At 38.5% G+C, this 11,414-nt stretch overlaps 1 protein-coding gene across 2 annotated transcripts; it reads right to left on the reverse strand.

Moving 5' to 3' along the window:
- Nucleotides 1–616: 616 nt before the first annotated feature.
- casd1 (CAS1 domain containing 1) lies at nt 617–9,754 on the reverse strand. Of its 2 annotated transcripts, XM_057355277.1 has the most exons (19): nt 9,533–9,754; nt 8,065–9,319; nt 7,385–7,481; nt 7,173–7,293; nt 6,353–6,391; nt 6,084–6,146; nt 5,945–5,989; nt 5,740–5,863; nt 5,459–5,661; nt 4,964–5,377; nt 4,777–4,866; nt 4,568–4,687; nt 4,255–4,411; nt 3,744–3,823; nt 3,563–3,664; nt 3,322–3,462; nt 3,176–3,253; nt 2,799–2,891; nt 617–2,523 (listed from the first exon to the last, which is right to left on the reverse strand). In XM_057355277.1, the coding sequence occupies exons 2-19, from the start codon at nt 8,372–8,374 to the stop codon at nt 2,272–2,274; spliced, it is 2,529 nt and encodes an 842-aa protein (XP_057211260.1). In that variant the 5' UTR covers nt 8,375–9,319; nt 9,533–9,754; the 3' UTR covers nt 617–2,271. The 2 variants fall into 2 exon arrangements, with proteins under 2 accessions (XP_057211260.1, XP_057211261.1); XM_057355278.1 differs by lacking the exons at nt 8,065–9,319; nt 9,533–9,754 and adding an exon at nt 7,752–8,057.
- Nucleotides 9,755–11,414: the final 1,660 nt, after the last annotated feature.

Raw genomic sequence — 11,414 nt, forward strand, 5'->3', positions numbered from 1 at the left:
TCCTGTGTGTGTTTCATGTAAAGGTAAATCCCTTAAAGGGGTCATATGGCGCGAATACGTGTTTTTCTGTGTCTTTGGTGTGTTCTAAGTTGCCCATGCATGTATTAGACACGTAAAATTGCAAAGATTAAAGTGTCGGAACAAAAGATGCATTCTATCTAAAAGTGAATGCTCACCCAGACCTGCCTGAAACGCCTCGTGTAACCACACCCCCACAAATCTACTTCAGTTCGTGGTATGATTTGACTAAGACCGCCCAAATGTATACGCAAGTAAGGTGGGTGTACCTGTCAGTACAATTGCTTTGGAACCTGATGTTCCAAATATGGTAAGAGGCGTTACATTTCCGTCACACGCTTGCAGTATTCGACCAATCACGCCCTGGTTAACTGGCCAATCATATCACACCTCACTTTTCAGAGCGATGAGCTTTGTAAAAAATCTGAGCGTTTCAGAGAGGTGGGGCAAAGAGGAGATACAAACATGCACGGTATGTGGAAAATCACTTAAATCGTGTATACGCATTGCATTACATCTAAAACAAACGATAATATTCGTTTTAGGCATGTCATATGAGCCCTTTAAGGTATTTGAAAAAAATGAAGAGAAATAGCAATGACATATTGAGAACAAGTTTATCATTAACAATGACTGTACAATCAGATGAAGGCATTTCCAAATGAAGAATATTTTCACATTTTAGGACAAAACTAATTTTGTTTTGTCACAAATTCTCCCCCCGGTTCCTTTAAATAAAACAAACTATACAAATAATTTCATTTAACAACACAGACAAGGTGAGTTCCTCAAACAATAAAATACAAACATTTACAGCTGGATGGGTGTGCCAGTTGATAGCACAAGTCATTTTAATCTGTACTTTTTCTTTGCTTAGAAAAAACAAATAACATGTTCATATTCAATAAGGCAAGTAAATAAGAGGCTAATATCTTAAAATGCCATTCTATTTTAAATTCATATGTCAAAATATCAATAGTTTTACAACCGCAAGATCAGTATTAACTAGGTTTATACATTTTAAGTACCACTATTAAAAGGCTGAATAATGCCCCAAACAATACATTAGTCTTATGTCTCTGGATGGCACTTAATGCATGGTCTATTTACAGCAAACTGCTATTGTAATGTTTAACCTTTTTGTACATGTAATATGTATTAAAAAAATTACATCATATTGAACATGAACAAGAGAGGATATGAATTCACACACTGATCAATAAATGATGAGGTTGTAGACATGAAACCGAATTCATATGAATCGGGTAAACCCATGTGGTAACTGCACTGGCTCAAGTGCCTTAAAGTTTGCAGGAAAACACCCCGCTCAGTGCAAGTAAAAAAGAATGGAGGGCGCTGGGCGCAATATTCAGAATGATCTGTACGTGTAGATCAAAGCACGTTTTCTTTTACTTGATTTAAGAATTAACTTCTACCATTCACATCTAAGCCTAACAGTCATCCAGCTTTCAAATGAAATGAATGACCAGAATGGCAAAGCATTGACTGTTGGAAAACATTGGTAATGAAAGCAGTACATGCTTATTGATTCCATTAGTTTGTTTCACTTTCCATATGCAAATCGTGTATTTCACATCCACATAGTCACTAGCAATCCCAGTGGAACAAATTCACCACCATCAGTTTTTTATGACAGTAGGGAAATGGACTTTAGGCTGCAGTGGATGATTTTTTTTCAGTAGCAAGAAAACCATTGCTCTGTTGCTCATATTTCAATAATCCAGAGCGGACTCTGTGATTGCATTTTCCTAAAGAAGTCATTCCCCTGAAGGATAAAGCTGCTGGTGTGATAGAACTTGAATAATTCGTTTTCAAGCTGATGGTACATGGCGAAGGTGAGAGGCAGGAATGTATTACTCCTTCACATTTTGCAGTTAAGGGCATCATGTAGAACAAAATAAACAAAGGGACACAAAAACAGTGAAAACAAACACACACACCCCAGTATAAAATAGACTTAAATTATTAAATACTGTCCATAAAATACACATTTCAAAGCTTTGAAAGAAGAGACGGAGCATTGATTTAATCTTATCTGCCCAATGAGGAAATTTCACAAATATGTGCAACTTGTCTTATTCAAACATCCTGTACAAGAATCCTGGTTGAACAGGACTGTTTGAGTTTATCTACCCACACCAGTGCTGCTCCAGAACCCTTGACTTCTGTTCCGCTTGAGTTTTGTACACAAAACAAATTCGCTGGTTATCAGACCGGCCCTTAGTTCCTGGATTACTCTTTGTGGGACAGAATCAGGACCAGAACTAGAAAGACTCCTGCTCCAAGCAGTCTCTTCAGCAGAGGCCCGCTCTCTTTTGGAATGGCTACCAGGGCCAAGTCATTTGTGATCTGAGAGATCTCGTGAGCTACGCAAACAAAGATGAAGGTGCTGACAATAATGTTCAGAGTGGGATTTCCAGGAATAAGGACCAGGATGCCCTTGGTGTCGGCTGCCAGCCAAATGTGATACTGGCAAATAAAGAGCTAGAAGAGAAAACAGGAAGTAGGTTATAACATCTACAATGTTACTTTGTTAAGAGAGAATTAAACGTATATAGAAATGCTGATAAATGGGAGTTTATATGTGTGCGTTTATACTGTACAGCAAGGTATGTAAGAATACTTAGGGCCGCTATGTGTCATGCTAACATATTAAATGTTATGGATATGCTTCTGATACAGAGAAGATTGTGTATTTAACACATTTACTGTCCACTAAGCTTCCAAATGTAAGGATATTTACTGACGGTTTGTCTCACCTCTAAAGATATCTTGCCAAACCATGCAAAGAATGAGCTGTACAGAGAGCGAGCGTAACCAGGTATGTTCCTGATCAAAATGAAAGCCAGAATCTGTGGGCAGAACAAGCACCGTGGATGTCAGCAGCCTTGCAGGCACAGCACAAAGAAACAAAAGCCCACTGAAAGGAATGCATTATTTAGCATTACATAGTCTCATGACTATTTGAATGTACTTTGATAAAGGTTAGTGTGCCTACGGATAAAGTTAAAAGATTCCCCTTTTCACTTTTCCTTTCAGAGCTCTTGAATGTATGATTACATAATCAAGTTTAATATTTCTTGCATGAGAACAACATTACACATGCATGTCATAGGAATAAACAAAGTCTACTTGCCTGAACAACGGAGATGTAGGGGTGCATCTCATTACACTCAGATTTATTTCTGCAACCGCTGGCCCATATGGAATATGTCTGCAAGAGCTGACTATTAAAGTCATGTTACAAAACATATTTCAGTCAAAGGATGAGTTAAGTCTTACCATAAAAGCCACCACAGAGACGAAGAGCAGACAGTTGGAGACCTTGGTTGAGAAGAGAGGCTCTCCTTTGCTTTCAGATAGTACTTGACACTTCTGCAGCAGCAGATATATGAAGGCAAAGAGCATTCCATTGATCACTGCCTAAGGTTCAAAGACACAAGAATTAACCAGGAAACACATTATTAAAAGAACTGGGGAATTCTACACAATAGAAATGAAGGGAAAAGGGTGTTTGACGTACAAATCTGTCTAGTTTCCACCTGAACCACCACTCTTGGATGTTGCCCTGCAGCTCAAAGAGCTTTGAAATAGGCCACAGAGAGAAAACGCCCTCAAAGAGTTCCTGCAGCATATGCAAAGAAATGCATGTGATGCGTATCAAATTCAATCTGCCGTTTTAAACTAATGTGACTGAAACTAACCTGCGAGAATGCAAAGAAGCAAATGAAAAGAAGTAAACCCAGAAGTTTCAACAAAAGTGCCAGATTCCAGAATGCACTACCTGTAATTGAAAAAATGGTTATTATAAAAGGTTATTATTTTGAAAATGGAATATATTAGGCCTGTCGTAACTAACTTTTTGTTCATTAGTGTCATTACAATTATTTTACAGCACCCGATCGAGACCGAGCCTCCCCAAACACAAATTGACGATATCAAACACGGCAGCCACTAACATGTCATGAAAGTGTAGTTTTAAAAAAAAGACCTTGTCTGGTACAATTTTTGCAACAGCAGAACAAGTAATTTTATAATATATCACAGTTCCTACTGATGACATTGATTGTCATCTAGATTTTTTTGTCTTGTTCAAAGAATTAAATGTAGAAAAAGTAGTCAAAGACACTTTCAGACTATGTTCTCAGTTACATTTTGAAAATCGTCAAGTGTGTCCCAGGCTTCAGAAATCCAACTGTTACAATGGTCACTTACCATTGGCTTTCTTGTGAAGAATCTGCGGCCACAATGCCATTGTGGCATAAATAACAACAAACCAATAGGTGACCAGAGGCACAAAGTAATAAAACTGGTAGGGCCTGTCCATAACTAGACACAGCACCACCACAAGAAAGTTGAGTCTGAAGAGAACCTAAAAGTCAAACAGAGAAAATCCATTATCAATGTTACACTGTTCAATTTATAAACTAATAAATAATAATTATAAATCCTTGAATTTATTAATAATTAAAGTGTTCAATTAAAAATGAAAGTGTATATCAGAAAATCAATTTGTAACAACAAATACCTGACAGACTCTGTAGAGACCAAAGTCACCCTTCAGCCAGAAGAATGAGAAGTGTCCATATCCTGTTTGGAAGAGATATGCTGCCACCAGGACTCGGACATGCATGTACACAGGTATAAACTGAGAAAATACCAAGAAATAATAGAAATTTAGTCCATGCAATGCATTAAAAAACTGAAGCAATGAAACTAAGTTATGACAGAACGCACAGCGCTAGCTCCAGAAATGTGATAAATAAGGATAACCAACTGCATCCAGCCCTTCCATTCATCTGTTTGTTCTCTATTCAATAGTTTTGTCTGAAAAGAGAGACGAGAATTGTGTGAGTACTACTATTTGAACGGCATCTTTCATGCTACCAAACCGTCCCAACAGTTTCCCGAGATTCCGTGTTACCTCTCTGCTGTTATCATTGTAGAAGATTCCCAGAACGAAAATGTAGATGAGAGGGATGAAAAAGGTAGAATGTGTGTAGAATTTCTGTTCCTTCATAAAGATGTCTGCCCTGTCACACAGGTAGAAGTACAACATGATGAGGCTCATTTTGAAAATGGCCAGTAAGGGTCCCTTTGGGTTGAGATGGCCTGCAGCAATGGCAGGCTTCTTTTCTTCAAGGCTTTCCACATCAGTAATGGGCTTGCTCTTATGTTGCCTGCTATAACTCAGGATGAGAAGGCCGATGATGGATACCAGGAAGAGAACAGCTGCTAGCTTCTGAATGATGCTCAGGGGAGGAGCATTCTGGCAGCAAGAGCCATCGATGGGCTTGAGTATCTTATTGCACATCGAGTTCATCAGTACCATGGCGCCCTGAAAAGTGTGCAAAATACGTTTTTGCTGAAAAGCATTCAAATTAAATCTTTAATAGTAACATCTCCACAGGTGACTTACAACATCTCTCGTGCTCTCAGGCAGGTGCAGACCATCGACTGACTGGGAAATGGTCTCCATGGCAGCCTGCCTTGATGCTTCTAGAAACTTGACCTTCTTTTTGCTGTTACTCAGTGTACTAACTGCAGCCTCGTTGTACAGGTTTATCTGTTCGTTCGTGATCATCTTTCGACTATCGCTTAGCAGCTGCTCGTAAACAGGATCTAGATGAACACAACAAAGATGAAACAGGAAAGTTAAGTCATAATTTTCTTGCTTAAAGGAGTCTTCAATTTCCTTACCTTGAAGAACCCAATAGACTTCACTGTGTTCGGTTAGTTTGTCCAGTGTGTCTGATATAGCAGTCAGGTTTGCCTTGTATTGTACGAGTGCCTCATTGTTGCCATTGTGCAACTTGATAGACCACTGTTGAAATAACAATCATCAGAATAGATCTGAACAATAGAAGCTTCACTTATTATAACTGCAAAGACACTACTGACTCACTGTAGCAGCGCCCAGGATAATGACATGAGGCATGGGAGTAGATCCCTGTAATAAAAGAGAGAGATGACAAAAACCTTCAGCCTTTGAATAAATACAGTAACCTGACTGTTTTTTATGTAGTATTGTTTGATTTCTTTACCTCTGCCCATGACATCAACTGCTCTTTTAAGGAATTGTTCACTTCTGCATACCAAAGAAAGTCCTGTACGTAAACACAAGCAAATTGATTGATTTCCACACTGTGGCTTTGTTCAGACTGTACACAAATACAGATTTTCAAATCTTATCTTTAGGATCAAGTGTCCACTGTGTGATTTAGAAGAGAAGAAATCGGATCCACACAATCTATAGCCAGTGTTTATTATTTGATTTATCTATCTGCACCAGACACAACAAACTATGACTCACCACAGTGATTTCATCATTTACAAAGGGGATGTTCTCATGCTGGTGGACAAGAGATATCAACATTAATACAGTATTACAACATGTATCCAGATCAATGCAAAAGAAAACAGCAGTAGGTACCTATTATATTTATGTTTCAGTAAAAATACTGTAAAGACCTCTTCTCATGACGTAAACAACGCTGTTCCAGAAGAACTTCCTGTTTCAGTTACACAAACGTTTGAACAAAATACAACAGAATATTTTAAACCTATTTAAAATGTCAAATATCTTGAAGATTTGTTTATATATGTAAAATATATATATTAATAATAAATAAATAAAAATTAACACCAGACCAGATGTGCTTCTGGACCAGCGTTTACATTGTGCAAAGTGGACTATAAATATAAATTTTAAATTAACACCAACATTAAATAATAATTATTATATTATATAGATATATTAATAAATGACATATAATGACAATGATCATCATAATTGTAAATGATAAGAAAATAGTACAAAAAATATAATTATTATAAAAATAATCTCCCAGACAAAAGTGTTTGTTTAACTCTCTTGTTAACATCAAATATCACACCCTTTCCATTTTAATTTTAATCTAACTGAAACTTTGATTTTATATATATATATATATACCTGTAAATATAATTATAAAAATATATATTTTTTAAATTCAACAGATATTGTGATAATGTTGTTATCATTACTTCTTTTGGCCACAATTACTGGTTGTGAAAATCGGATATCCTGACAGCCTCCAAAATATTTTAACAATTTCCCAAAAGAAGGCTTACTGAATTGAGCAACAACAAACCTTTATCCCATCTTCTTTCACCTCAGGGTTTATCGTCTTGACAAAAGAGTAGAAGAGCTGACGTACTCTTGAGTCTCCTACAAACGCTATTCTCTTCTCTCCGAGGCATACCTTAGCTTCACTGAAAGACAACAAGAACAAAACAACATTCCAGCCCACATTCCAACTCTACATTTGGCATTAGTGTACTGTATATTCACAGCACGACTTACTTGCTTTTGTACTTGTGTAACATGCAGCCGTTGGGCTGCCATACATTGTCACCTAAAAAGCGCCCACTGGATAAAAGCCAGTCACACGTGTCACTGCCTGAAAAATGCGAACAATATTTCGTATGACTAAAATACGTACACATGAAAATATGGATAAAAATGTCGATGCCAAAACTCTTAATACAGATTCTTAAGACAACACGGTCCAAGTAAGCAGCATACATGCACTATAGCTAACCGTTTGCTCTATTTACATATGCGTTTAATGCCACGCAGTCCACATTTAACCAAGCAGCATCATTTGCAGCTTTTATTAAAGTTATGCAGAATGAGCAATTTTGTACGAATTAAGCGTAACTGGAAGTACCAAAAAGGCGACGTTTCAATAAATGCAGCTCTGATTATACGCTTTACCCCCGACTGGTTGACTGCAGCGACTTTCATCCGATGTTGACCCCATTTGACAGATAACACTGACGAAGCGGTCATAATTCACTTCAGTTTTCGTGAGCAGTTATCTAGCATGACAGGCGAACACGCGCACACACACGCACACACACATACATACATACACACACACACACGCATGCTGTTTGAAAACATTGCACGAGTGACAGCGCTAGCGCCGATGCTAATAAAAACACACAGTTCGTTTACCCACAGCGCCTCAAAACACTCACCTCCATAGTGTCGAGAAGCCGTGTGAAACACCGTGAGAAGGATGACGGCGGCGGAAGCCAGCAATTTTGCATTTTTGATGTTGAAATACTGATTTATTTCCCGTTTGCCCAGGCTATAGGCCAGGACCGCCATCTTGGCTCCTCCATGACAACAGGCAGACAGACGAGCTGCGGCGGAGCTGACGGAGGCAGAGCGGAGCAGCGCGTCCCCGCTTCCCGCTTCTGCTTCAGCAGCTGCGGTCGCGGGCACGGCGGGCTGAGCGCTGTCCGATGCTGCTCCTAGCGCTGCGGCTGCCTCCGTCTTCTGCATATTAACCTGTCTGGACAACTTCCCTTTAATTTGAAAAACTCTTTATGCTGATTTACTCGTATCCAATTGTGATGTCCAAGGTAGTCGTTTTTCTTTATTTTCTATATTCCATCTTTATGGGTGGCAAGTCCTCGATAATTGTCGATTCAGTATACGGAAATAAAACACCTGAGCCTTCGGTCCGGGTTGACTGTGCTTGTGTGTCTTTACGAGCAGTACACACCCGAAATTAATTGTATGATCAAGAGAATCCGCCGTTAGACCCGTCCTTCCTTACTGGGCTAAGAATAATTAAGTTTGGTGTTCGTCAGGCATGCACCTTGCACAGCAAGATATTCTGGTTAGGCTGAAGTGGTGATGTTGATAAAATCTCCCAGGGCCAGTTGAGAGAAATAGATCTACGCTAGTGATTGTATCCTTATTAAAAATGATATTATATTTAAATGCGCCTGAATAATCTGAAATGTGAATATGCTCCAGAAAGCTAGAACACAAAATGGTTTAAACATCAATCATAAACGGATTTACAGCATTTCAGTTGTACATTGCTGGAACGTGGATCGTCCAGACCGTGTCTTATTGCCAAACCAATAAGACACGAAAACAATGCTTGTTTAAGGATCTTTTTCAACAAAGACGTATTTTATACTGACTATTATATACATTTCTTAAAAATAACCATTTCAGGCATAGGCTATACGTATTTTCCAACTAAACATATTTGAACTAAAGCGTTGTTTTACTTGTGGTATTTTGATTATTATTAGGCCTGTTGTTCCACTCATTGCTTCATGTTTACTAGATGAGACGTGACACGTTGGCAATTCCATGTCATCATGGAAGTCATCGTCTATGGATCCAGTTTGCTGAGTTTGTCACATTTGTTTGCATGTCACTCCAATAGGTGCGCCTTTTGTCATTGGGTTGATCATTAACTTGCTCAACCTGTACAGACGAAAATAAATATATCTACTTAATGATCAATATTAACATATCTAAAAATTATATCGTGTACATGTTGTCATTGTACGCTTAACAGCAAGCGGGGGTCATTTGTCTGCCATTGAGGCAGCAACTTGTGGGAAATATGAAAAGTGACCCAACTGCTTAGATGTCGGATTGGGAAAAACAACGAAGGAAAGTCGTTCTCATACTTACGGTCGGTCGTCGGAGTAAAGATAGTTTTGTTTTCGAAGATCCCGACACATTCAGCGATTAAACGCCAATAACTCCAAAACGACTTGCCCTTAAAATATCTTAATAATATTACGGTTAAAAGATCAAAGCTGATAATGTTTCACAACTTTCTTTTTATATTGTTTTCGCTCGATATGATAAACACTGCCCCGCAGAGTGCTCGCGCGTTGCGGAGCTGTAAGGAAGGGAACGTGGGGAAAGTGCAAGTTTTCTTCGCTTTTTTGTTATGGGTAAAGACTCGAGACCAGTGTCGTTCTCTAGTGGGGGACAATGGACAACTTTCGCAACCTCTTTTTTGAACCTAGTGGCCTATTAGTGAACAACATGTTCAGAAATAACTTTCTTTTTGTAATAGCTTTTGCCATTAGACAGGAGGAGACATGAAACCAGTTCACTTCAATAGAGTGGGAGAGTTGTCAACTTTCACAACCTATCTTTGTACCCCTACTTGTGGAAAAGGGAATTGCACGTCCAAAAATAACTTTCTTTTTGTAATAGCTTTGTCCAGCAGGTAGACAGAGCTATACAACCAGGGTCATTCAATAGAGGGGGAGAGTGGGCATCTTTCACAAACTCTCTTTTTACCCCTACTGGTGGAAAATTGAATTGTATGTCCAAAAGTAACCTTCTTTTTGTAATATCTTAATCCAACATGAAGACAGAGACATGAAACCAGAGTAGTTCAATAGAGGAGGAGAGTGGGCATCTTTCACAACCTTTCTTTTTACCCCTACTGGTGGAAAAGGTAATTGTATGTCCAAAATTAACCTTCTTTTTGTAATATCTTAATCCAACATGAAGACAGAGACATGAAACCAGAGTAGTTCAGTAGATGGGGATAGTTGGCATCTTTCACATCCTATCCTTTTACCCCTATTGGTAGAAAAGAGAATTGCATGTCCAAAATTAACTTTCTAAATTTTAAATAAAAATTAAATTCCATTTTTCACCAGTAGGGGTAAAAGGAGGGTTTGTGAAAGATTCCCACTCTTCGCCTCTATTGAATGACTCTGGTTGTGTCGGTCTGTCTACCTGCTGGACAAAGCTATTACAAAAAGAAAGTTATTTTTGGACTTACATTTCCCTTATACACCAGTAGGGGTCAAATGAAAAGTTGTGAAAGATGCCCACTGTCCCCCTCTATTGAATGACCCTTGTTGTATAGGTCTGTCTACTGTTGTGGTGAAAATAACGATCTTGCAGTTCAAAAAATCTCTCAGACAAAGAAGGTCCGGGTGTCAAGGAGTTAACTTTATTTGCTCGAGTCAAACAAAGTGAAATGTTCCAAGTCATCTGAAAACCAAGTGTTTTCCAGTCTACAGTTATAGTGAAACTTCTGAAAGGTAGTCCTTTCTAAAACCAATCAGGTAGATTCCCATTATCTCTTATTTTTATTAACCAATTGTTCATTTTCTGCCACCAATATATCCCAAGCAACAAGATGCGTATCTATTCGTGGTAGGCTGGCTTTTACCTATTTTTTAAAATATATTTTGATATATCCTCGCCTACAACAATTATGTCATGGTCATCATGACCTGTTTCCTCTTCTTCACCTCCTTCTCTTGTCTTTAACTGTGGCAAAACTGTGGCCTTGCTAAATGTAGATTGTAGTCATAGTAACAGGGCGCGACATGCCCATATTTGGTCATACTGTAAGGTTGGGTCCGGAAAAAGTCCCCAGATTTCATAAACACTGCCAGACATCAAAAACAGCTGTGCAGGGTGCTTTTCTGAACTCATACAAATGTGTTTAAAACAAAGAGCAATACATAGTGAATAATGATCAAAAACATAAAGACATACAGTATCATGAAATTCCTCCATACTACCTGCTGGACAA

This window comes from Triplophysa rosa, linkage group LG16 (assembly GCF_024868665.1).
Source record: "Triplophysa rosa linkage group LG16, Trosa_1v2, whole genome shotgun sequence".
NCBI lineage: Eukaryota > Metazoa > Chordata > Actinopteri > Cypriniformes > Nemacheilidae > Triplophysa > Triplophysa rosa.